The 27,340-nt window shown below is 38.0% G+C and overlaps 1 protein-coding gene across 1 annotated transcript in view; it reads right to left on the bottom strand.

The window, feature by feature from the left end:
- PCCA (propionyl-CoA carboxylase subunit alpha) overlaps window positions 1–27,340 on the bottom strand; it is a gene marked incomplete at both ends in the record, with an annotated part of 259,645 nt that overhangs the window by 49,074 nt on the left and 183,231 nt on the right. Inside the window, 2 exons of the mRNA XM_079540566.1 lie at window positions 3,868–3,921; window positions 18,398–18,496. Coding sequence (XP_079396692.1) covers window positions 3,868–3,921; window positions 18,398–18,496 — 153 coding nt within the window. The remainder of the gene's footprint in view (window positions 1–3,867; window positions 3,922–18,397; window positions 18,497–27,340) is intronic.

The raw sequence follows: 27,340 nt of genomic DNA, 5'->3' as shown, positions 1-27,340 counted from the left end.
TGATTGTTTATGAAGCATCCTTCTGCTAACTTATCTGGAAGCAGTTCAAGTACAATCAAAAAGTCATTAATTTTCAGTGATTATTACTTTACTAGAATGTATGCCAATGATGCTAAAAAGCATGGCTTGGGATTGACCAGGACTAATTTTCCAAAATAGAGTTCTCAAACGAAAGTTGCAGACCCAGCAGGAGTAGGGTGGGGTAAATCACTAAATACTTAGCAGGTCCAGAAAATTGTAAGCACAGTATTAACGGGCTGATATTAATCATATGACAGCATAAATTTCCACAGCAAAACTTCTGATGTTTCGTAAATCGAATATGGCAAAAAACACCAAATCATCAGGAATGAGACTGAAGCAATGGAAAAATCTCCATTGAGAAGGCTGGACCAAGAAAATGTGTTATGGAACTCAGAAGTACCTAAAAATGGCATGATTACTAGGCCAAAACAGTTACATTTCATTCTACATGGGTTCCCGCACCATCTTGACCACTGAAGAGCATTGTCAAGTAACACTGTTGCACTGAGGAACCTGGTTTAGTGAGGAAAATATTGCTGGTAGGTGAATGGTTGGACTGGATGATCTTCGAGGTCTTTTCCAACATAGGTGATTCTATGAACATACTAAGAAACACAACTAACATCTGTCACATATATGTTCTTTCACTGTTCCCTCACAGGAATGTTGTAATGTTCTACATTGAAGCTCTGATGTTTTAAAACAGAAAGTCAGAAGAAAAAAAAAATAAAACAAAACACCACCACGAGCAGAGGATATTGAGAAGCATTTATCACTGCCTGGGACTCTTTCTTTTGAGGGAAGTGTTCCACTAGGCATCAGAGCACTGCTGCCAAGCATGTCTTCAGCCCATAAGTGACACTGATGTAGCGTATGTGATGGAGCCAGGCCACTCACAATCTGTGCACAAGAAAGCATTTCTTTTCTTGAAATTCTGCACAGCGGACATTACACATACTCTAGAATAAATTTAATGCTTCCATAAAAATCTGCAGTTTTCTGTATACTTGCAGCTTTCCTTGTGTTAACGGCTGCCTCCCCAGATTTATTTTATTGCTGAAGTCCAGCTGACAGAGGCATGAATAATCAGAAAAAGATCAGTAAAACAGCAGAAATATGCTGCCACATTAACACAAGCATTTACCCTACTGTCTATGTTTACCCTATGTTACGCAGCAGAATTCATACTAAACTGTCATTTTTCTGCAGCAGTGTAGGGTTTCTTTTTTTTTTTTGTCTTTCACCCAGCTACGTGAAAGAGCAACAATGCTTCTAATAGACAAACAAATGTTTCACTTCTCTTCAGAGTATCAGCTGGCTTCCCAAAGTGGAGGCTTGTGTTTCATCAAAAACCAGTAGCAGAACTGTTTCTACAGATCAATGTCAAAAAACCAAGTGAAACCATTTATCTAAGCTGAAAGTCTCTCGACCTGCCAAGTAGCTTGCACCTGATCAGCTGGTGCATACACTAAGTAATGCCACACCAATGGCATCAAATTTGTCCTGTCACAAAAGTAACTCAATGCTCATAGCTATCCCCAGTGTTTCCCACTATGAAAAAAATGACCAGAGCAATAACTTTATAAACAGTTTACCATGTGGATGGTAATACATTATGATAATAACAAGAAAACAGAGTTTCTTGCTGCTAAATATTCCTTTCTCTATCTTGACTGCACTTCCATGTTAGTAAATGTTTAGTAAGAAATATGTAATGGAGAGCCCAAAATGTAGTTCTAAAACCTTTGTTCAGGGTAATATCTTTCATTTGACAGAACATTTACATTTGTGCATATGTGCACATATACGTGCAGGTGCACAAATAGATTGGATAGATACATATGTGTGGGCAATTTGTAGAGATTGTTGTTGTAAGGAAAACCATTACTTCCTACCCATCACAAAAGCCGAGAGGTTTATGTTGAAACCAAGAGAGCACAAGGATGTTAAAGGTGCAAAGGACAAATTATAGAAAGGAAAGGGACTCAAGGGGGAGAGGGAAAAGGACTAGGCTAGAAGACCCGATATGTACTCAGGTGAAGATTCTGGCTTGGATTCTGTAGGAAAATTGGTATCAGAGCAAAACCTAGGAAACAGACTTCACTACTGCACGTCTATCCTGCTCACTCAAGTTCTCTCTTTGGGTATGATCAGCAGGACATACACATAGCTTATATTAAGTCAGAAATCTTGGACAGAGTAATACAAAGCGGTTTTTTTCTTAGTTTTTCTTAAGAATTTTAGTTATAATCATACACTTGATTTCACAAAATTAGAAGGATCCAATAAATATGGCATGGGCTAGTCAGTAAGACCTGACAAGTATTATAATCCACCAACTGTTTCATCTTTAATTTTATAAAGTCAAAAGCAAATCAAAACTGTACTCTCTTCTGTCTTTTCTTTCCTGTTGTACAACGCCCAGCACAAGAGTTATAGTCCATAAGTGGAACTCCAAGTCACTTTTTAGCATACGAATACAGAATGTTTTTACATCTCACTTAACAACAAATTTTATTTTTAATGCCACTAACAAACATCTCATCAGAATTTTCCCAGTGCTACAGCACCACTTTTGGAGTTCAATTACAGTCTTTTCAGTATCTTCTTACAAAGATGCACTATGTTTGTATCTTACCTACTTGGGAATAATTATTTTCTTCTCATCCAAGCCTACCAGATCAGTCAGCCAGCAACAATCTTGTGTATGCAAAACTTATCTTTTATGTTTTATTTGTAATTGATGCTCTGCTTGATGTTGAATAAGACATAAATAAGTGTATGTGCATCAATATACATACTCAAAAAAGCAAAAAAACATTAGAAGCACACTTCATCTCTATAAAACACGCAAGGAAAGATGTTGTCTCGAGTTTACTCTTGCCACATTATACGTCCCCAAAAATGGCTTCACAGGACTTGTAGAGGAATCAATCATAAGTAGAATGAAAGCATTATCATACTCAATCTTAACTTGCATTTGTTTGAAACTTATAGTGCATGAAGATGCCAGGACTAACTTCAAAGGAGAAAATTTTGTTCCTCGGCTTTTCACTGTCAGAATCACTACTGGGAAGCCTATTGGCAGTAATCAATACAACTTACTTTCAAGGATACTTCAATGTTATTTAATTTTTAGAACTATCTTTAGGTGCCTGAGGAACTTTAAAAAATTCAATGGCGGCATATTAATCATGCAAATGATAGAACTGGATTCTCCTTCAATCACATTTATGTTTATAATCACCCGTTACCTAATACCTTTATTTCTCTTCCGTATAACAGCAAGTGAGAAATCTAGTTTATTGTCAATTTTTGTCAAATGGTGAAACTCTCCTCAGGAAAAAAAAATAAAAAATAAAAATATAAAAAAAAAAGAGAACAACTAGGAGCACATTTGCTTAGAGTGAGAAAAAGTCATAGTACTTTGCATCAATAAGTAGTCTTTGTATAAGACAGTTACAGGCATGTCTTCGCTATGTGAGGGTGCATGGTACAGTGAAGCAACAGAAGTAGGAAGATTGGTTTTGATCCTGATGTGGATCAAACGTGAGTATCTTGCAATAAGCTTACAAGTATATATTCAGCTACTTTTAAATCCACTGTAAATGAATCACAGGCAGACTTGAATCAATTGAAACGTGCAGTGCAGGTACTGTGCATCATGCCTTGGAAGATATCTTTAAAAATCTACCTAAATTGAGCTGTTAGGCTCAGAATGTTTATACATAATGCCAACCTTCACAAACGCAAGCTTAAACACGTTGCCAGTGCTATTCACTTATCTTCTGTTTACATGAGACTCTACCAACATAACTCTTGACAGTAGTTATGTGTACTTACCACTGTGCCTAGAAATTGAATGCTTGTCTTTCCAGATGCATCCCGAGAAAGCCTCTGGGGAAAAAAAAGAAACATCGTAAAAACTGATTAGAAGCTCCTCAAAAATTCTGTTTTATTTGCATTCTATCACTGCAAAGTAATAAAAACTGAGTACAAAAAACTATCCATAAAACAGACTAAACATAACCATTTCCTTTGAGATTTTCAGTAACAGAAGTCTAACTCATACTTCAGTTCAGATTTTGCTTTTGTTTCAGTCAACTCAGTAAAACCTACTTTGAAAAGCAATGAAAACAAATACGACCAAGTACAAGGCAGAACAACCTCAGGCTTGCAGAGAGATGAATGCTATGGCTTCTGCCATCTCTAAGTTTCTGATTCTGTGTTCTTGGTGCCTGCAGTATTATATTTATTATCTGCCAATGAGAGACTTTTTAAACTCTTTTTAAAATGCAAACTTACGAAATGGTGAAAAAATGACCTTATGAAACATCTGGCTACATGCTATGGTTCAGGAGTTGGCTGAAGTTATTAAACAGCCTTCAAATCTTACCGCCAGTCGGCCACGATACAACAGAAAGGAACTTTTATTGATTCAACACAGTGTTATCCATAATGTATACATGTCAAACTCAAAAAGAATTCCTTCTTTTTGTGAATCATCCCACTTTTCAATGGAAAACGTTTTTGCTCTCCTTTTCCTATTGCAATGAAGTTACCATACATAGAGACCCCGAATCATAGCCTTAGTCATGGAAGGCAGACCTAACGCTTACACAAAGACGCACATACATCCAAAAACAGATTGATATGGTGGGTATTAAAATGCCAACAAAGAGCCACACTGAGATCTTCAGCATTTCACAGACCACAAATCCTAGCAATAGGGCTGCAATTTCCTTAGTCTGGTATCCCAGGTAGAACCAAACATACCCAATTCACTCAGAAATGATGCACATCTAGCCCAGTCTTAAAAACTTCCAATTGCAGAGATTTTACAGTCTCCCTATGCAGTTCTCAGCATCTTCATCATTCTGTGCTGCAACTGCAGAACATCATTTCTCCTTTTCTTCGTCACAGACAGGATTATTCTGTATCCTTTTACATCTACCTTTCCAGGTAGGCAAAGGGCCGTTATCATGACTCCCTCTAGTCTGGTCTTCTCCTGACTAAGAGAGGAAATGCTATGCAATAGCTAGATATCCACCTACAGGAGTTCAACAGCAATAAATTAAATTCTAGTCCATTTTTAATAACAGTGCAAGTTCCTCAGCTACACTTTATTAAGTAATAATTACTATGGCCAAAACATGCTCACTTTTTGACTTAACAGGTCTCACACCGACACTGCAATCTGTACAATCATATGAAAACAAAGGATGATCTGCCAAAGCCTGACATATTTTAACAATAATGATTAATGGAATGGAAAATATGGGAAATAAAATTTCATACAAAACCTGACGTTTACTTTTATAAAGGAAACAGGAATATACACTTTTCCCACAGTCTAGGATAAACACAATCAGGTTTTGGAAACCACAAAGAAGAACAAAGTACCGGCTGCCTACAATGAATGAACCTCATGCCAAAACAAACAAGTCCCAATCACTTGATAAGCTGTCAGAAAATGGCAAGCCGAAAAAAATTAAAGGATTTAATTTCTTTTTTTCCTGGAATGCCCTCCAAGCTCGTTAGAGTTCTGTCACTTATTGTGCTACCCTTTTGTCCACTTTCAAGGGTCATTAGAGACCTTTTCATGTCCTAATAAAAATTCCATTTTTTTTTGGCCAAACTCCCCATCACACAGAAAAACACAACTTAAAAACACGACACAAATGAAACGAAAAATAGAGTCTTTTTGCCATTCTCTTTAAAGGTTTCTAAGTAAAGCCAGGTAACGCGACGACCTATTTTCCATAACTAAGAATCAAACCATGTAAGTATTTCCTCACGCAAATTGCCTTTACAGCCAAATAAGCCAGCAAGTCCTCTCAAAACTAATTCAGCAAACTGTGGGTTATATGTAAAACAAAATATATGTATCAATTAGGCATCTTCTAAAAGTAGTAGCAAGACAAAGATATAAAACAGCCTTTTTGCTGGTCTGACACTGCTGAAGTGCTGTGGTACCACCATACAGTGAATCATCACTGCTGTTTACTGTGTCCAAAATAGACACACTGCATTCAGTCACCAATACACTGAGAGTCAGTGTGGGCACTAAAATCCATCTCCTTGAATTAACAGCCACTACAAAAAATATATATAATAATAGTGGGGAAAGGGAGGAAAACAGTTAACAAACACAGAGGAGAAAAATAAGTTTTCCTTCTGGGTGTCTTTCAAAAAAAAAAAACAAGAAAGAAAGGTAGAGAAATTCTGCAAGTCACAAAACATATGTTACACCAAGACCAAAAAGCAAATTGCCAGGCTTTTGAGGAACGTATTACAAAAGAAATCAGCACATTATCATAATTAATGTTTCAAATTACAGTTGTAAATAAATTTCAGCTGTTAGATGTGATTAGGTTTTTTGAAGCATATTGAAAGGAGTTATTTCTGTTCCACTGGTGGGCTTGTGTTTCTGGGATTTGTAAATGTAATTGATGTTTTCAAGAAAATGAAAGGACACGGTTAACAATTATTCTTTTATTTTCCACCTCTTTAGAAAAAGGACCGGTCTCCAGTTACTCTTGTTAAGTTAGATATTTACATATTCTATACCTCATAATAGATGGTTTCATATTGCATGTGATAGCAGGAAAGTAATCAAATAGAGGTAACATAAGAGAATAACTAATTATATGTACTGCCATTGTTTTCCTAATAAATTGCAAATTATTTACTAAGAGGTTTACACCAAAAAGCACAGGAAGTCAGCCACTTGAACAAAGACAAAACAGCACTGTATGTTCACCTGGGAGTACCGTAAAATTACATAGCCAATATCAATTACATGATCTTAGACATAACTTATACTCTTCTGGTTCGTTCAATTGACTGAGTTGAGACTATCTTAATTAGCATAACATGAATTAAAAATATATATTTTTTTCCTTATTGGACATGAACAAGCTAAATCTAATCTGGAAACAAACAAGATCACAACTTTAAAAAAATCCATCTGTAGCCTCAAAGCTGTCAAACGGGTCCGAGTGTTACATAAATACAATACGTATTTTTACACACAGGTTAGAGTATGTAAAACTGCATCTGCTACATATATACAAACAACATGCTTATGTATGCATGTAAAAACAGGCAAATGTACACAATCGTATTGTGTTTGATTTTCCTGCCCTAAGTGTGTGCTATCCCACAGTCATTTCGCAAACAATCATTTTAATCTGTAAATCCCAGTAAATTACCAGAGGTTAGTGTGATATTACTTTAAATTCTTCTGCTTTGCCATAGAAAATTATTTCCACTTAGCTGAGTATCAATGATCTATTCATCGTAAGATGCAGTGGGGTTACAATCAGCTTTGCATTAAGCCCGCAGTGGATGAGCACTTTCAGATAAAAACGATAATAACCTTTACATGAAGAAGGATAAAGCAGCTCAGACAAATATAAAATATATATATTATTGAAAGAGATTCCAACCTGACACAGACATCATTAAACAATAACAAGAATTCAGTATTTTTCACAAATCTTCTGTTATCTTGGGCTATCTCCAAGCTATTTGATGGCAGCAGCTGCAGGGAAGAAATGGTATCAAAACAAAGAAACTGAAATAGACCAAAAGCAAATTTTTGCTTTGGTTACAAATCAAAAAGCAACGTGTCAACTCAAAATGAATATTCACTGGCAGGAAGTAACACACTGAAGTTTCCCAAACACATCTATCTTCAGCTACTATATGCTACTGTTACTGGCTGAAAGTAAAGCTGGAGACTGCTTGTTGCAGAAAATGCAAAGACTGTCATAATCTTTTTTGCAATTTTTTCAAGTGGTGGCATATCTACATGACATGTCAGACAACATGTATCAGATAATGCAGAGCAACAACAAAAAATCCCAAACCCAGACAACACGCTGATAAGTACCTAAAATAATTCCAGAAGATTACTGACAAAAATTTGAGTGAAACTGTGTTTTCCCAGCACGGTTTTGTTTTTCAAAACGCAGAACTTCTTCCAACATCTACTGCTTAACATCAACTGCCTGCTACCAGAAATTCTGAATGCCTTATTATACAAATTTTAAGGGGGGAATTCTACTCACATTTTAAATGGTACCTGTAACTCCAGACAGGTTCAATTTTATATATATATATATAAATGTATATATATATCCCCCACAACTGAGAAGGTGTAAAAACATGTGAAAATGCAGTATTTTATCCTCTAAAGTTACACTATATTCAGCTGATAGTAACTCATTATTTTGTGCATATAGGGGTGTCTGAAATACTCCAACATCCACCTGTGTCAGTCCAATCTTTGGAGTTCCATGGCTGGAAAAGAGAGGAGGAGAAAGCAGAAGTAACTGTGAAACAATGAAATCTACATTTTGTCAGAATATGAAGGTAAGTTTGGCTTTATCCACCTTATTTTCCACCTTCCCCTAGAACCTTTACAGAAAACAGACCTTCATTTTCAACGCTCCCTTTCCATAGTATAAAATCCCAGCCCACAGATAATCTCAAGAGAAGTTCCGCAGTTTCAGAAGAGTAAAACCTGACCTGAGAAGTCATGCAGCAGTAGCAGCCCTTCCTGCAGCCTCTTTGCATGTTCTTCCATCTCTTACAAAAAGGTCAGGACACTGGATAGCATATCTACAAGCAGACTAGTAATGGGACCAAGCTTTCTTGTACTTTGAAGACTGCACTGCACTGTACATTCATGAAATGTGCAGTCTAGCAAGCCTTTCCACTTAAGGGATCTCTCTGCTTCTATCACAACCTAGTGCTCTCTACTGGCGGTGCCATCATTTCCTCCTTTTACTGCGGTAAACTACAGGTGAAAACTTAGCTGGATTTTGTGTGCTGCTCTACTCCTAGCCATTATCAGTTTAAGATCATACTTCAGAATAAATGGAGCCTCAGTTTACTGTTTTTCCTCGGGGCACGTCCACACTTTTCAGCTTCATACAAGGACAGCAGTCACTCGGCAGGGAATGAGATGACCAAGATTTCTAAGACTGGCTTAAATAGTATTATTCTTCCCCTTTACAAGGGATCCTTCCAGGATGCTAAGATATTGGCCTCTCCCTGCACCTGTTGTGAGCTACTTGAATCCTTTTCCAAGGACTAAATAGAACCTACGCTCAAACAGTCCAAATACAGATGCCAAGCACAACACAGATTGCTTACAAGGTACCAATTCATACAGAGGAACTGCACCTTCATAAATGTACCAGACTACAAACTTTAAAAGTAATGTTCTCTTAATGACTGAGATTCAGTTGCAGTAGGTAGCTTAGGAACTTCTCCCATAAACAGAAGAATGGAAAAACAATGTTTCTTTGGGTGATACCTAAAGTTTGTGTTACTTATTACACAATTTTATTATGGGTTCGACATGGAAACGTTTAGTATTAATGCTGCAACACTGGCTATCATATTTACAAAGAACACCTTCCAACAATGCTCATGCGCTCCCATAACCCTCTGACAAAGGTAGGTGTTACAAAGCAAAGGATGATAGGCTCAAAAAAATAGTAATATTGCTATCCAAAACTACACAAAGGGAAGACTGTTTACTTGGTGTCCCTAAAGAATTAACATGAAAGACATTTACTCCAGCCCAACATTTATTCCAGATATTCACATTCACACTACTGAGAAGAGTTTGGTTCTCCCTAATTTCTGGTGTCACTACCTTAAGTCGTAAAATTAGTTAAACTTTTAGGAGTATTATCTTCATCTGACTCACTGTGGTATGTTCTGCTCTCATCATCTCTCTCTCACCATGCTGTGCAGGTAATACAGTACGTTGTGATTTTTCCTCTGATAATATTGATCATGGCTCCGAGATTGATCCAAAGTCCTTTCTCACTCTTCCATGTCTTTTTCCCTTTGCTCTACGAACATATTCCCATGTTCAAGAGAGCAGTTTACTGTCTTTTAAGGTTTACATATGAAATTATAAGGTCTGTTAATAACTGAAAACAATGACTACGTCTTGGGACACGTACAGAGTCCTTATATCTATTCATTCTGAATACTGTCTGACATTAAATTTTAAAGCTCCTTGGAAAAAAGTATGGTATAAGACATGGGGACAACTAACATTCCTTGATTAACCCTTTGAGTAGCACAGGGTATTACTAATCTCTTTAGATTAAAGAAAGGGAGAACTGTGCTGCTTGTAGATACAGCTTTATTGCAGGAGACCTATCTCTGAACAATTAGTCCCAGAGGGGTTTACAGGGCATAGCAGTTGACTCATTTCCTTCCTGGATGAAAAAAAGAATCATTTTCATGAAAGAATTGTTACGTGCTTTTTACCCCAGCTTCTCAATTAAAAAAAAAAAAAAAAAAAATAGAAGGCTGCAATAACCTGTAATCTTGTGATCATTTACTTCCTTGAATTTTCCCCTTCTCTTTACACCTTCTCCATTCAAACCATGGACAAGTGTTGAGTCAGCCCTGAGTTAAACTGATTTGCTTTTTAAAGCAGCTTTTAATATATGTACACTAGTATGACAGTAAAGGTTACTCAACCTTTTTTAAAGCTTCATGACTCAGGAACTGATCACACTCCCACCATATAGGCTATACGAACGTTCAGGGATCATTTTAAAAAGCAGCAATTTTAACAATTTTGGCAAATACCAGTGCCAATCAAGTCAAAATAATAATATTTGTTTTAATATACATTACTGATAATCTCAGCAAGAACCATCACGGCTAGCTCTTACATAAGAACATAAGAACTCTTATGTTCTCTTCCTCTACAATTTCTGGAAATAAAGGATGAAGTGGTACAATTACTAACTTTCTTGCACATAATTTTTCACAAACCCAGCAAGATCAATGACCTAATAATTACTTACAGCAGATCACAGAATCACAGAATCGTAGGGGTTGGAAGGGACCTCCAGAGATCATCGAGTCCAACCCCCCTGCCAAAGCAGGTTCCCTACAGCAGGTCGCACAGGTAGGCATCCAGGCAGGTCTTGAACATCTCCAGAGAAGGAGACTCCACCACCTCCCTGGGCAGCCTGTTCCAGTGCTCCGTCACCTCACTGTAAAGAAGTTCCTTCGCACATTTGTGTGGAACTTCCTATGCTGCAGTTTCCGGCAGATCATTAACATTCTTCAGAAGAATGCTTATCTCACCTAGGAGATAAGCATTAAATCATGTGTACTGGGCAAGTTTCAGAACTCTTTCTAACTGTAATTTCTCCATGCTCCTTCATCCTTTGGGAAGCATCCACCTTCACCATATACATTATTTGCCACAGGTGATACCAGGACATCAATAATTGTGCTCTGGCATGCTACATAGCTTCAAAGCTCCCTGGCAAAACCTCTTTGCCACAAGTTTACCTTTTTTTTCCCCGCCCTCAGTGTTCTCTGTTCTCCTCTTCCTCTCTTCCTCAGTCATTTCTACCCAGAAGCAGTATTTTGGAATTGTAACCGATAATTGAATAGGATTGTCACCTTCATGCTTGGTTTTGGTCCAAAAAGCCACAGGAAATATTCAAAATTAATAATGAGAATGGATAACACATCAGTGAACCCCACCAAATGATGGTATAAGTCTATGCTTTGCCCATACTTTCAATGCAGAGAGCAGTTCTGGTCCCCACATCTCCAAAAGGACAACAACAGAAATGGGAAATATTCTGAGGGCACCATGCGACAGCAAAGACAGGCTTCTCTGCGACGAACAGCTCTGCAGCACTGAAAGCAGCGACTGAGGGAGAACATGGGCAGTATGGACAGGGATCAACTTCTCATTATCTCTTCCAACACAGGAGTTAGCAGAAATGCAAAGAAGCTGTTTTAGCAGGGGTTTGGACTAGGTGATCTCCAGATGTCCGTTCCAAACCCTACGATTCCATAATTCTGTGACATTGCCACAGCAATCAGGGAACAATAAGGGAACAATAATTAGGCAACAATAAGACAATAAGACTGAATAAGTAACTTGCCCAAATCTATAGTTCTCTTTCTGAAAACACAGGGAAAGAAGTAATGATAATAATGGTACCCTGATGGACAGATGTTAGTATCTTATTATTATCATTAGTAAAACTCTGAAACGCAGCAAGGCAAACTACACTGTATTCCAAAGGTTTTGTATCCATCTTTTACCTGGGATATGTGATTGCTTGCTTGTACTTATCTCAAATGCAAAGGGAGCATCAAGTGATGCAATAAAATTCAGTTTCTCAGTATCACATCCGCTGATCATTTTTGAGTTTCAAGTCTATGGCTTTGTAAGAATTCAGATGTCTGCCATTATTTGCAAATCATTATGTCTCTCTTCTAGAGGTAACCTAGCAAAAATAATTCTCAATTAATAGGTAAAGGGTAATAGTGGAGTCTGTGGAGTAATCGCACAACACTGAAAAACAAACTAAGGTGAAATCTTCATGTACACTGCTAAATCTTTCCAAAATTGTCTTCAGAGTTATCATTACCGATGAAGTAATACTTCAGATCAGAAGTCTATACAACGTATCGTTATAGATTATATCTGAGATCTCAAAACAGTAAAAAAACAAAACAAAACAACAACAAAAAAACCAGATAGATTTAAAAAAAAAAATTACATATTTGAGAAAGTCCCCACCAGGTTGAAGGAAATGAATAGTTGGGCAAAGGCTTTGTTCTCCTATCAGACATTTCCCAGAATGTCAGACATTTCCCAGGAACAAAGACTTCATAATCTACAGCATTTTTGTTTTTTTTTGTTATTACAAACAAAAAAAATAATCAAAAGAAACATTGTGTTAAAGAAACACTTAAAATTTGTCATATCCCAGGATGTAGAATATTCTTCTCTTGCTGGAATTGGTTGATACAATAAGTAAATTAAATGGGGAAAAAAAAAAAAAAATTCAGTGGCAATACCGAATTCCCCATAATAATGCAAGTAGAGAAAACTCCACTGTTAAAGCTTCACCTATTTCATTTACGAAAGCACTTAAAGCCTGACTGATTATTTCAGTTTTACAGGATCACTTTCTTGCTTAGTAACTCCACTACTCTTAACTATTTCTTGCTGTGACTGATAAAGACCTTTTTGTGACAGAGTTTGAGATGTCCAACACAGTCACAGAACAGTTAGGCTGGAAGTGACCCCTGGAAATCAAGTAGTCAAGTTTCCTGCTAAAAGTAAGGCCAATATTGAAGCAATATTGAGCTGTCAGGATTCTGCCTAACTGAGCTCTGTTTATGTCTCTGAATCTCAGTTCAGCATAGGCTGAATACCCAAAACCCCAAAAAAAACATGAAGGAAAGACATTGCCACTGCTATCATAATGTTGTGTTGCTGAAGCTGCCCAACGTCATCAAGAGCTTCCCAGGCTCCAGGCAGAATGACTGAGCTCCCATTGAAGGGTGTGAGGCTTCATTAGAGCACAGTGAGAGCCAACAATGTGCCAGGGTGTGTATGATACATGGTAGAGGTACAACTGGTAGCAAGAGAAGGTGACAAGGAATTTATTTTGGCACAGAATCCTTTCGCTGTAGGGACTGTCTGCAAGTAGATGGCACGTAAGTATAGGTTGAGGGTTTGATGATGGGGTCAGTAAAAGCAGAGAATTAAACAGAATAATCTCAAAGGGACTGTAAAACAGCACTAAGGGGTTGTAAAATTTAGCCACAGAGGGGGCTCAGAATTTGAATGGTTGCTGGGTTGGCTTTTAAGAACTTGCCCAAATACAAGCAGTGCCAAAGCAAAGAGAGTTTGAGGACCTTCCACCCGAACTTCTTTCCCAAGCAATCTAATCTCCCTGTGCAGAAGGCAGCTACTTGCAACCTAATTGTAGCATGATGTCAAATAGAGGACTTGTAGCTAGATTAAAGTATGCCTCCTGACTTCTTGGATTATTGTTTTATCTGGAGGTTCCACAAGGTTGTTGTTCATGTAAGGGAATAAAACAAGATGTTCTGCTCTGAGGAAAACCAGCTTATTCTCTTCTCTTCTCCCATCCCCTCCTCAGGGATAGAGATCTAGTATACACAGTTTCTTCTACAGGCATAGGGCTCACTGATACACAGCTTTCTTTTGCAAAGTAGAAGGATACAACAGTCCTCACTGACTCCAAATATACCAGCTCTCTGACCTCCAGCCATTGTTACTTTCCAGAATACCATTCTGAAACACTGCTTTCCTCTCCAGTTTCTGTCCAAGCTCTTATAGTTATTTTCCACAATTCGACACCCTCTTTTCAGCTCCTCCTTCACAGAAATCAGTGTTCATTTGTTCTCTACACATTGCTTGAAAGGATATACCACGTTTGAATAGAATCTAGATATGCATTTTAAATCAAATAAGAACCAATCCCTTCAAATCTGAATCCTCAGGAAGACACAGTGTAACCACATAGAATCACAAAAGCATTTCGATTGGAGGGAACACACAAAGGATTCACCCTCCATGCAATGAACAGGCAGACCCACAGCTAGATCAGGATGCTCAGAGCCCCATCCAGCCTGACCTTGAAAGTCGCCAGGGACAGGGCATACACCACTTCTCTGGGCAACCTGTTCCAGTGCCTCATCACCCCCACTGTGAAAAACTTTTTCCTTATATCCAATCTAAATCTCTCTTTTTTTAGTTTGAAACCATTTCCCCTTATCCTATCACAGCAGAACTTGCTAAGAGTCTGACCCTTTCTTTCTTACAGTCCTACTTCAGATACTTAAAGGCTGCTTTCAGGTCACCTTGGAGCCTTCTATTCTCCAGACTGAACAGCCCCAGAGCCCATTCTTGTAGAAGAGGTGCTACATCCCTTAGATCATTTTTGTGGCTCTCCTGTGGACATGCTCCAAGAAGTCCACACATCTCCTGTGGTGAAGATTCCACATGTGGATGCATTGCTCCAGGTGAGCCCTCACCAGCACAGAGTAGAGGGGCAGCATCACCTCCCTCACACTGCTGGCCATGCTGCTTTTGATGCAGCCTAGGATACAGCTGGCCTTCTGGGCTGTGAGGGCACATCACTGGCTCATGTCCAGCTTACCATTCACCAGTACCCCAACTCCTTTTGGTGGGGCTATGCTCTATCATTACACCCCCCAGTTTGTGCTGATACTGGGGGATGCCTGTACATGCCTATAGACACTTCCCTGAATTTCAACAAAGACAGATTCTAAATTCACAGTATCTCAGTTTAATGCGTAATATTTTTGGAAAAATATATGGGAAATATTTCAGCAAAGTATTTCTGCACACAAAAATTTAATTTCCTTGGTGCACAAAATCTTACCCTTCACAATGTATTTAATTCAGCCTCCTCAAATGAGAGATGTTCTAGTCAAAAGTGAAGAAAATGATGACACACTGAGATCAGCTGAGGAATTACTAAAAGTAGCAACAACAAAAAAAACAACAGTGATGGAATCTGCATGCTTCAAGAAATTCTGTGGGGTCTGGCCCTGACGCTCGTCCCTAGAGACCGTATCTGAGAAGCCTCTTGCTCCAGTGATCCAAAGTTTTCATCATTTCATCACCTTCTGTAGCATCCTACGGTTTCACAGTAATCCAAATCAGCGCTAAGGTTTGAAAGCCCTTGCCCTGTAAGAAAACAGACCCTGGGTCCCTCTATCATCTGGGGAGCTGGCCAGGCACTCCGCAGTGCCCATCTGTGACATGCAGATGGGCTTCCCAGCAAAGGAAACAAAAGCACAAGCAGGGGCTGCCACACATCCTAGCTGTGCCCTGATATGCCCTAGAGAGGCTGCAGGTAGAGCACACACTTCTCCTTAGGCTCTCAGATTTATTCCCACGACTCCTAGTCTGGAAACAGCTTTAGAAAACCTGCATTTTAAAGTCATAGGTTTTCTTAAACTTCACTGTTAGTGCTGTGCTTTGCTTTAATGCACACTTTAGCAGGAGAGTGGAAATACAGGAGCATGCTTAATTACTTATTTTTAAATGTGCAACAGATACGCAACAATTTGAATGTCTAGACTATAATTTACATAAATACATTTTAAACCAAAACATTTTAAAATTATTTGTTTCCTGCTTTTACACTTAAGTACTTTGCTGGACTGGGGTCAGACTATAGGAACGAACCGAAGGTGCATAAATCAATCCTTCAAAGAAATGTAACGTTCATAAAGACTGTACTTGGTTGAACAAATTTAGAAGAATGAAACCAACTATGAAGAGAAATTAGACTGGCTGAAAATTAATAAAGCACAGCTGGAATTATTCGATTCATCCATATTTGTTGCTTAAATGGCTCTAGGGCTAAGTCTTGCTGAAAGAAGATACTTGAAGACTCAAGGGTCAATTGCTTTTGGAGACAAATTGACCTACAGGAATACACTTGTCTAATTTGGTTCCTGCAGTGGGGCAAGTCCAGAGAAATATCTAACTGAAAAAACAACTTAGATTCCAGTGAGTGGATACCAGAGGTCAGGCTTAAGGTTCCTATAATTTTACATACATATGATAAAAGGTTAATAATAACTCTTAAACTACTGAGATTCTTTACTAAAAGCAAAGGCTTACATGATAACATTGAGAAAGATACAAAATATGCGCTTATTTCACAGAATCACAGAAACCAAGGTTGGAAAAGACCAACAAGATCACCCAGTCCAACCATCCATCCATCACCAATAGTTCTCACTAAACCATGTCCTTCAACACAACATTCATTTCACATTCTGTTGTACAAACACGTGCAGCCAGTTCATTGCATGTTGTTACAGCCAGCCCTGCTGAATTTCATACAATTTGGTCATACTTGGGCTGCACAAGTAACACTGTTGCTTGCTCAGCTCCTGGAAGAAAGCTTATTAAGATCTAACCATCATTAATTCTGAAACTAATTTTATGTGCCAATTCAAATATTTCACTTCTAGTCAACTATTCTTAACTATCATTAATCACTCAGAGGGTGGTGGCACTGGAACAGGTTGCCCAAGGAGGCTGTGGATGCCCCATCCCTGGAGGCATTCAAGGCCAGGCTGGATGTGGCTCTGGGCAGCCTGGTCTGCTGGTTGGTGACCCTGCACACAGCAGGAGGGTTGAAACTAGACGATCACTGTCATCTTTTTCAACCCAGGCTGTTCTATGATTTCATGATACTAAGCTTGCAGTGGGGCCTTCTAAATGCAGGTATCCGTTCTAAATACGTTCTTCTCCTAAGCAGATTTTATATGTTTAAATATTGGTATAATTTCCTCTTAGTGATCAGGGATTTACTTTGTAAAACAGCAGCAGAATGGACCAGTATTAAAATACAAAAAATAAACTGTATAATACTTTTTCTTTTTTAGATACATAAGCCTTGAAGTTGGCAGTAATCAACCAAGAAATCTGCATGCAGTGAAAATTTCACACTCACAGCCCATAGGGGCACACACAGTCACAGAACCATAGGGGTTGGAAGGGATTTCTGGAGATCATCTAGTCCAGCCCTTCTCACTAAGCACAGTCCTTGGAAGATACAACCTTTTTTTTTCCATCTTAGAGTCTTTCAGTCACAGAAAAAATAACATTTCCATTTCGGTGATATACAAGGGCTGAAAATGAAAACAAATGCAAGTACTTCACTGTAACTGATCAGAAATCTGATCTCTGTATTACTGATTAACGTATGTAAAACAGGCAATTGTTGTATGCAAAAAAAGAAATACTTTAATGATTCCAGAAGGTTGGTTTTTGTTTCATTTTTTCCCTTTTCACTATTTCCAGGATCAACAGAATTTATAAATAAATGATTTCTCAACAAGTACATGAATTTTAATTGGCATTATTCTCCCCAAATCTACAAGACAGTTAAAAGCATAGCCTTTTGTGTGAAGTTGTTTCCAAACGCATTAGCGGTCAGAAGGAAAGAATGTATGGCTGCGTTATAATCTTCAGATTTTCCTTTTCTTCAAACCATACAGGTTTTGGATGCTTTCTGCATTTTTCCTAAATCACGGAACTAATAGTGTTAAATAAAGGCTTATCATAAAAGCATGTCACATGGAAGATGCACTGTCCCATGACATTCAACCTGCAAAGGTCGAAAAGTGGAAAAAACACGTGATCCCAAGATGAGAAGGAGAAAACTTCCACTGCCATACCCCACCTTTTTGTAAACAGTAATTCCAGCCACTTAGGAAAAAGATACTAGGAAACTGGAGTAAATTTCTAAAATAAGCAACTTCTAATTAGATGGAAGATGTTAGAAACTCCAAGTGAGGAACTCTAAGAGAAGCTCATTTCACTGAAGGTCTGAATGCATTCAAAACTCAAAGACTCCATTATTCACACAGCACAGCATAATTTTTATGATATGGAAAGTTTAGACGCCACGTATCAACATTTTTGCATCTAGAGGCAACAATCTAAAAGTTAGTTCAGTTGCACAGATAAAGGGGATGGTAAATTTACCTGTACAGTCCTCTGAGTGCCATCGATGGTGACAGACAACAAGGGTAGAGCCAGATTCCACTCGCTGGTCACATTTAGTTTCATCCCATCAACTTCCACCTGTTGTGACACCAAACAAGGCTGTTACTATAAAGACAGACAGAAAACTGATCTCAAGTTCATTACTGCATACAAAGCAGCGACCATTTTAAAACAGATGGCTCCCAAACAACCTGTCATGTTTACTGCTTCTGCCATAAAAGACAGGGTCCAACAACAGAGTCTTCTAGCTATCTCTGGGGAGAGGTGAAGGACCTGTGAACAGCTGCCTCCAAGTAGCAAGGTTTCAAGTGATTTCCAGCAAGTAACAAACAGCCATCCAACTTTTAAACCTATCTGGACATGCTACATTTACTGCAATTAGACAAGTAATGCATATAAATTCCAGTGACACCTTGCAACCCACACAACAGGGCTTGCATATAATATTCTCTCCAAGGACCAAGGGAAGAACTTCTCCTATGCTTCTAATGAAGGGTTTTGCATTGTTATCTTAATTAATATGAGGCAGTAATTAATTCTTTGGTGTTTTGTCTCAAAAGTCTAGAAAAACTTTGCAAATTCTGTCATGTTTTTTCTCAATATACAGCTGATCAGAGGAATGAATTTCTGACTTGAATATCAATATGATTATACGAGTAGCAATTTCCCAAAAAAAAAACCAAAAAAAAAACCATTAATTTTATACAAGAACATTTCTGTGTAAAAATTCCTGAGTTCTGGAGGAAGTATAGGCATACTTGTGTATCACAGAGAAGGTGTAATGACATTTCCCTTGTTCTTCCACTGAATAATATGCACGTAACTCATTCAACGCTATACAAGCCTCAGAGAAAGAGATGGATTATAAGAAAAAATATATTACTATGAATGGAATAAAATAATTACTGATTAACATCTGTGGCATGTTTTGAATGTCATCATGCTATCAGATGTTGGTAAATAATATTTCATTTAGAAGATTTCCTATAAATAGAAGAAAAAATATGGTTGGCCGATTTCCCTCCTCTCTCAAAATCTCAGAATATTTGCAATCACTGAATTGCAGACAAAACTGATAACGACACAAAATATTGCATACATTCTCAACAAACTACAATGAAATGACTGCATCTGGAATAAAATTGAGCCCACATTTTGTGAAACAAAACTTATAAAACCTTCTCTTTTAGATCTCAGACTAATCATTATTTCATCTTACAATGAGAACAGGCAACTGCAATCTTAGCGTAGCTTAAAAGAAATCCATAGCAGCCAAGTGCAGAGGAGCAATATGTAATTCAATATTTTTTTTTTCAGCTAAGGAAAAAAAAAATCTAGCTTAAAAATCCTCTAATTTTATAGACTTTAGTTCAGAGCATAAAATCTGACTTATAGTGATACAATCTACTCAATTCCTGGAGGCTTTAGCTAAAAATAAAGTTACATGCACAGAACATGAAGAAAAACAAGTCATTTACAATGGTTCAGCAACAGGCCAGATTAGCTGGTATGCTTCAAGTACTTTACACTGCTCCAGTGATGCAAAACAGCCATAAACCTGACTTGAGTTAAACCAGACCTGCAGCTGGTTTGCATTCCCAGAGCACAGAAAAGCAGCTGGAAAGCACCAGTGGATCCAGCTCACTCATTCCCAGCAAACCTGAATCAGCAAATACTGCCTTTATTGGGAACAGCAATCTGAAAAAGTCTGGAGAAAAGCAAATCTGGTGCTCTGCCTCAACAACCTTTGATTAGCAACTGAACTCTGCTAAAACAATTACTCAAAAAGCTATCTGTTACTATCACTGTAACAAAGAAAGACCGTCTGCATTGGAACCGGGCCTGAAAATATCATTTGCCATGTTTCTCCAAGGGAGGAAGAGAGATGCTATAAAAGCATACCAGACCAGGCCACCAAAAGGGTTCAGCTGTACACCATGCTTTTTGCACTGCAGGATTATCTATAATCTTATTGAAGGGTGTTCCAGTGACAAGATATAACTCAATATCTCCACTCCAAACTCAATTTAATAATTCTCTCTTTCACCACTGTTCAGAAAAAAACAAAAGTGTGTCACAGCAGTAAATGATTTGCTTAAAATCCCTTACAAAGGTCTATACAAGTCTAGACATCATTGATTCCAGATTAAATTAGTATGAAGGAATTTCTGGTGGAAATCTCCCTAAAGAACAGATGCTAAAGTTAAAGCCTACAGCAAGTCTAAAGAAACTCGCACTTTAGGAAAACAAGCATACAACATATTGCCTTGCCTATGTTTTCTCCATTCAAGAAAGAATAAAGGGTTAGAAGGAAAAAGAAGGAAGAAAAAGTATTATCTGAACCAATGCTTGCCTCAGTAAACTGCAGCAGTCTTCTCAGAGCATAGAGCTACATGCTCTTAGGCAGCTGCTTTCATCTGCTAATAATGAATAAATGTGGCATGGTAGTGGTGAAAATATATATCTTTATATATTTAATAGTATTGTTTGTCCGTGTGTAAGGGCAAAAAAGATAAAAGCAGCCACAGTCCTCTTTTACAAGTATTTGAAAGTCAGAAGTCTCTGTATACGATGGCCTCAGAAAAAAGAATGGTAATAAACACTGTTAGAGAAGTCACACAGCTTACTCTATGGTCACAACTTGCAGAATTTCACTGCTATGCACCTGAACCAGTAGCAGCCCCTTCAATTCTTGTGGACTGAGTTCCTGATGTTCAGCATAACACTTAACCAATAGTGCAAAGAGCTGCAAAGCATAAACTGCGTTCCATTTCCTTTAAATAACATCATTTGTCATTCTATATGCGTGTCAGGCAATTAGAGGAGGCAGCGCAAGCCTGAGTGTTATAGCCCTGTTAATTTACTAATGCAGAGTCTCACATACATCTGGCACATGTCACTTCTTCTCTCCTGGAAATGAAGGTGGTTTTCCAGGAGACTGGACGGCAGCTTGAGCAGTTGTTTCCTGCCCGATGCTGACCTGCATTATGCCTGTAGATCTTCATGTCAGCCTTGAGTAGGACTAACTTAAAACCCGTCTCTGAGAACAATGTTGAATTCAACTTTAACTTGATGCTTTTGGCCTAATTTCTGGTCTATAGTGTCCTGTCTGATGATGCCTACTGGAAGTACTGGACATATGTGGCAGAAGGACTGCAGAGATGGCCTCTGAGCATTGTCCCATGTCAAAGCAAAGCCAGCTCCAGATACTTCAAAAGGGACCTGCTGTTGGCCATCACCAATGGAGAGCTCTCTCCTCCTTCTTGTATATGCTTTTTCCCCCATTGTTTAGCCTATATTTGCTAGTGGCAAAGGATCTCATTGATTACCCATAAAGCATTCGATTTTTTTAGGATCACAACATGGAAGAAATGATGGAGTGCACCTTTGACAAGTAGTTGGCACAGTCAACACTGTAGGGCACCACTGTCATCCACAAAGTCTACAGCGGCCAGAGAAATGAGCAAATGGGAGCTTATTGAAGTTTAAGAGAAGTTATTAAGTCCACCACATGGTGAAAAGAATCTCTTGTAATGATACAGACTGGGACTTGACTGGCTGGGGAACAGCTCTGTAAAAAAAGGACCAGGAGATCTGAGCAGACATGAGAGCTGGCCATAAATAAGGCAGCAGCATGCCCTGAAGATAAAAATGTCTAGCAGCATCCTGCTCTGTTGGTAGACAGAAGTGGTTATTTCCCTCTACTCAATATTCATAAGATCACATTTAGATACTGGATCCAAAAGAAAGACAGTGATTTTGCTAATAAATTACACGAAGCTCCCATTAGCCCATTCCTCTTGCCTGCGTAGGTCCCACTGGGTGGCAGCACTGCCCTTGACTGTATAGAACAGTTCCAACCGTTTTATGTTATCTCTTAACATTTATGACCATGCATTTCCATTATCTCCTCCAGATCAGTGATAAAATTGTCAAATGGGAATGGTATCAAGATAGACCCCAGCAGTGCTCTACTTTCTGATGACCTCTGAGGACAGTACAAACCATTAAGCACGACCCAATGAGCCTGACCACTCAATCGATTTTTCACCCATCATGATGTGCAAGATGGTGGCAAAAGACTGGTTAAAATCAAGTTAAACAACACTTGCTGCTCTCTGCTAGTCCACAAATCCAGTCAATTTACCAAGGCAGTCAGGTGGATTAACTCCTGGTACAGTAACTCCTGCTTACAATTCCTTATGCCTATAATTCCTTCTTGGTATGCCCAAAAATGTGCTTCAATAGGATTCACTTCATGATCTTTCCAGAGACCAATATAAGGCTGACCAAGGTGCTATTCCCTGGGTTTTGCTTTTGGCCTTTTCTGAAGATTGATACAACACTCACTTTTCTCCAGTCCTGAAATACTTTCCACAACCTCCATGCCCTTTCAAAGACAGTGAAGTCTTGCCATTACATCCATGAGTTCTCTCAGTTTGTCTGGTGCAGTTGGTCTGGTCACATGGACTGCCACGGGTTAAACTCCCTCAATAACCAGCTTAATCTGCATCTACCACCAGTTGTTCTCCCCCTTGAATTCTTTCAATAAATCACAGGGGTCTAGAAGACCTTGCTGGTGAAGAATGAAGCCAAGAAATCATCAGGTATGTTCGGCTTACCCATGACTGCTGTTACTAAATCACTTGCCATGTAAAGTTGCTTTAAGCCTGGAAATAGAGTCTTTCAAATAAAAAGCTGAACTCATTGATGCCTTTATGACAGCATATCTCTGATTCAAATTAACTGGCTGCTTTAGATTGCACTATATCTTGTAATTGTTGACAAAAATGTACTCACATCACATTAACAGGGACTGATCTTTTTTCTTTTTTTTTTTTTTTTTTTTAATGTGACTGTAAGGGTAGTTAGTTTTACTTTTGAAGTGGTTGTCCAGATGCTTTCAAAAGGAAGTTAAAATATGAGTTTCAACCTCATTAAAAAGGTCTCTTTTTTTAAAACAAACTTTTCTTTTGTTCATATCAGTACTTACTTTTTAAAAAGACCCCAAGAGAGAGTTCCAGTCTATAGATCACTCGTCCTGAAAGAAGCTCTGTTAACTATTTATAGATCATGTCCTTCTGTGCCAAACTAGATCAAGCAATTTATTCAGTGCATGACTGCAGGAGAGAAACTCATTTGCTCTAAGTGTCATCAAGGCAGTCTTTTACCTGCTATGAACAAGACCAGAAATCTGAATTGCTGGGCTTTCATTTCAAATGCACATTTTGACATCGTGTGGGGTGCCATCATTTCTTTCAAAATTTCAAAGTATTAAGCACATTCATAGAAGACACAGTCCATAATCACAAGAATAGCAAATAGCCCATAACCACTAGAATAAAGCAAACACGTGCACGCATTCAAATTATCTCTCTTTGCTTTAAAGTAGCACATACAGATGCAAATTACCATTAGCTGCTTTGGTTTATCTCACTTTAGAAGTAGAAGCATGTCAGCCTAGAGACAAGGAGAGGAGCACACAACAGATATCAGCTTCTCAGATTAACAACAACATTATCAAACAAAACAAAATTAGAGAAGCAATGGCCTTCATCACCTCTAATCAGCAAATGCTTTCTTCTACACTTCACCAGGGAAGACATCCTCTCTGTAAAACCTAGAGCTGTACACAGCAAAAAACACTCCACCATGGCAAATACTTTGCTTCACTACTTCAGTTTTCTTTGTAGAGTCATTGCTAAGATGATGTCTCATATCTGTAACCCACCCAAGCCTTCTAAAATTAAGAAAAAAAACAGAAAACAAACAAACAAAATTTAAAAATACAGCAAAAAATTTAAAAATACAGCAATAAAAGAAATCAGCTGTTAGGAAATAATCTAAATTTGATGGCAACAGCTTCAGGCACAAAAACCACATCTGGTTTGGGGAATATGTGCATTTGTTGCTATAGGTCCAAAGTAGAAGAGAAGAAAGACTTGCTTTGCTTTTCCTGTTGCTCTATCACAAATGCCCTTGCTCCAACATAGGTATAAGAATTGTTCTGAGATGGACAGAAAATGGTGCAAGTGGTTCAAAACAGTACTGCTACTTTCCTGTACACATTGGGCTCTTTCAAGTTTGCATTGCAATCCAGTTTTCCTTGATTGACATGATAATGTGCTGGGAATATTCTACTTTACTTTCTTGAAAGGGTCTAGCATTGAAGCCAATGGTAGAATCTGGGTAATTAAAAGCATTACATTGGAACTGAAAAATACATTGGTAAAATAAATATTTACAAGGTAGACGATGCTGTTTTAGGAGCTTTGGACTCATAAGTCATGCCTACATACTGAAATCACTAGGCGAGCCTGATTCCTAAATGACCTTCTGCTGCAGTTTCCATTTTTCTTCCTATTCAGAGGCACAAAGGTATCCCACTCTGCAATCTATAAAATCATACCACAGTGTCACCACAAAATATGACAGTCTAAAATTCGTTCCATCATTTCAGACAAACAATATATTTTTAAACCATTGCCTTTTAACTTGGGGAGAGGGGTGCAAATCAATATTGGCCACTGAGAAACTCCCAGTATCACTATCACAGTGTTTTGGAAAGATAACATCACAGAATATATATTAGGAAGATCTCTCAAACAACAACTAAAATTAAAGGGGACAAGCAGACCTGCATACACGTCCCCAGCATTAAAAAATATTAATTCCTACTGGCTTGTTTTCTATCTCCTTTCTAGACTGAGGATTTTGCATTAGATAGACTTTCAGGTCTGGTCTAAATGAAGCATACCACAGCAACCTGAAGAGCATTTGAAATCATAAGAACTATGACCATCAGCTGAGCAAGAGTATTCTACTTCATTCACAACTTGATAGAGAAATCCAATAAAATCAGCAGGCTCCAAAACAGCCAACGAGAAAGAAAAAACACTTTATATTGTATTTGGAAGTTGTATTGCTCCTTAATTTTGTTACATAGAGTAGGTGACTACATTTCCCATTCTACTACCATGGCAGCAAGGCTATCTTCTCTTCAGATTAGTAAAGGGTTAGAATAAGCAATAGTAAAACAAGTGCCTTTGATTTGACATTGTGTAGTGACAAGAAGAAAGTACAACGGGTATGGATTTCATCCAGCAGTTCCAACCTGCTGCTCTCAGCTGTCACAACAGGACAAAGGTCAGAAGTAGTGCTTAGGATATCCCCAGCACAAGGTTATTCACCATATAAACTAAAAGCTTTACATGCGAAATATCTGCTGCTGCTACATATCTTCTCCAAATTGCCCATTATGAGCTTCAAGACAATATGCAATTGCTTCTATAGCCAAACCTGCTTTATATCATATGCAATCCAATGCATTCCCTTATTCAAACTTCCAATGGGGCGCATTAATTCACTGGATTAAGGAAAAAGTGTGATAATGGATAGATTAGTTATATGGCTTCTTATTTAAATATTTTCTTACTTACAGACAGAAGACAAAAAAGCAACTTTAATTTCTGAAATAAAAATAAGGACTGGGGAAGAGGATGCTAGATGCAATAACAAATCTTTAAAACTACTTCCATTGTTTCATTTATTTCCAATTTTAATAACTTTAAAATCAGAGTATTTGATGACTTTCAAATCTAGTCAAAAGTAACATCAGATGCTTACCACAACCCTTCTGTCAATGCCTGCTCCCCAAATAAATACTTGAATCATCTCTCCTGAGTATGTTTGGCCATCACCAGGACAAGAATTCACATTTTTATCAAACTCACCAGCCAACTTGCAGGGGAAAAAAAATGAACGGTAAGGAATTACCAGAAGTAATAGAAGGCATATCTACCGGTGAGCCCTTCCTCTAGCTTTTAAAACAGGTCCAGAAAAGGAAACAAGAATGACATGGCTCCACAGGTATCAGCGATAAACAGAAAAGAGAGGAACACTTGCCTGTGCACAAGGTAAAAAAAGGAAAAGCTGAAGCAGCTGGGAGAAGTTGAGATATCAGAAGAGCCATAAGTCAATCACACAGAAGAGGAAACACTAAAAAAGTTTTGCAGCATTTCCATAAGCTGAACAAATGGTATAGCAATCTAAAACAGATGTTTACATCTAATGCTGTTTACCTTACCACTTAATGGGATCACACTGTTTATGTTAAACTGATAGTCATGAATGCACCGAAAAGGCAGAAAAGTATGACGGTGAATAGACATCTCTTTGAATTCTCCATTTTCCCATAGTTTCAGCTATGCACATTCAAAGAGGTGTCAGGGATTTGCTACTGACTTTTACCAGGGTAAATTCAAATTCACTGTGCTAATAGCATAGTTCAATGTTGTCTTCAGAAAGATCACAAACGTTACATTCTATTTCTATTTGATGTGTTGGGTTGAGTAATTCTAATTATGTTTTTAGCACATAAAAGTTGATATGGAAACTGTTCCACAAGTTGTTTGGAACATTCAATTTTCCAATCTACGTAAACGTAGGGGAAAAAGTGAAGTGCACACCCTGAAATAATTTGGCATTAGAGACAAATTACTGACATCCTCTAGCATTAAACAAAGATAATTTCCTCACCAGAGAAACCTCATGAAGTGATTACAATACTGTAACTACAAAACTGCAGTCAGCACCTGCTATATAACCTTTGTATATTAATTGTCTACAAATATTCAGACTTTTGGCAAATCAAATATACCTATTTTTTAACAGTAGTTAACAAAGAGTGAAAAAGTTTTGGACTTGTCGTAAATAAAAGACTTGTCACTCTTTAAGTCAAATATTTACTGCAAAAATGAGTAATTCTGGAGATACCTATTTAGAAGAAAATGCACAAAGAATACAAAGCAGTAATGCTATCCAAGTCTTAGGCAGCAAAGAAAAAGGCATTTTGATATTTCTGTGTATTGCTTTCATCTTTTAAATACCAAGAGAAATGCATGTAATTATTTTTGAAGGTTT

This window comes from Tetrao urogallus (assembly GCF_951394365.1).
Source record: "Tetrao urogallus genome assembly, chromosome: 1".
Taxonomy (NCBI): Eukaryota; Metazoa; Chordata; class Aves; order Galliformes; family Phasianidae; genus Tetrao; species Tetrao urogallus.
The sequence above is the reverse complement of the archived record's forward strand: the minus strand, read 5'-3'. Positions and strand labels throughout refer to the sequence as shown.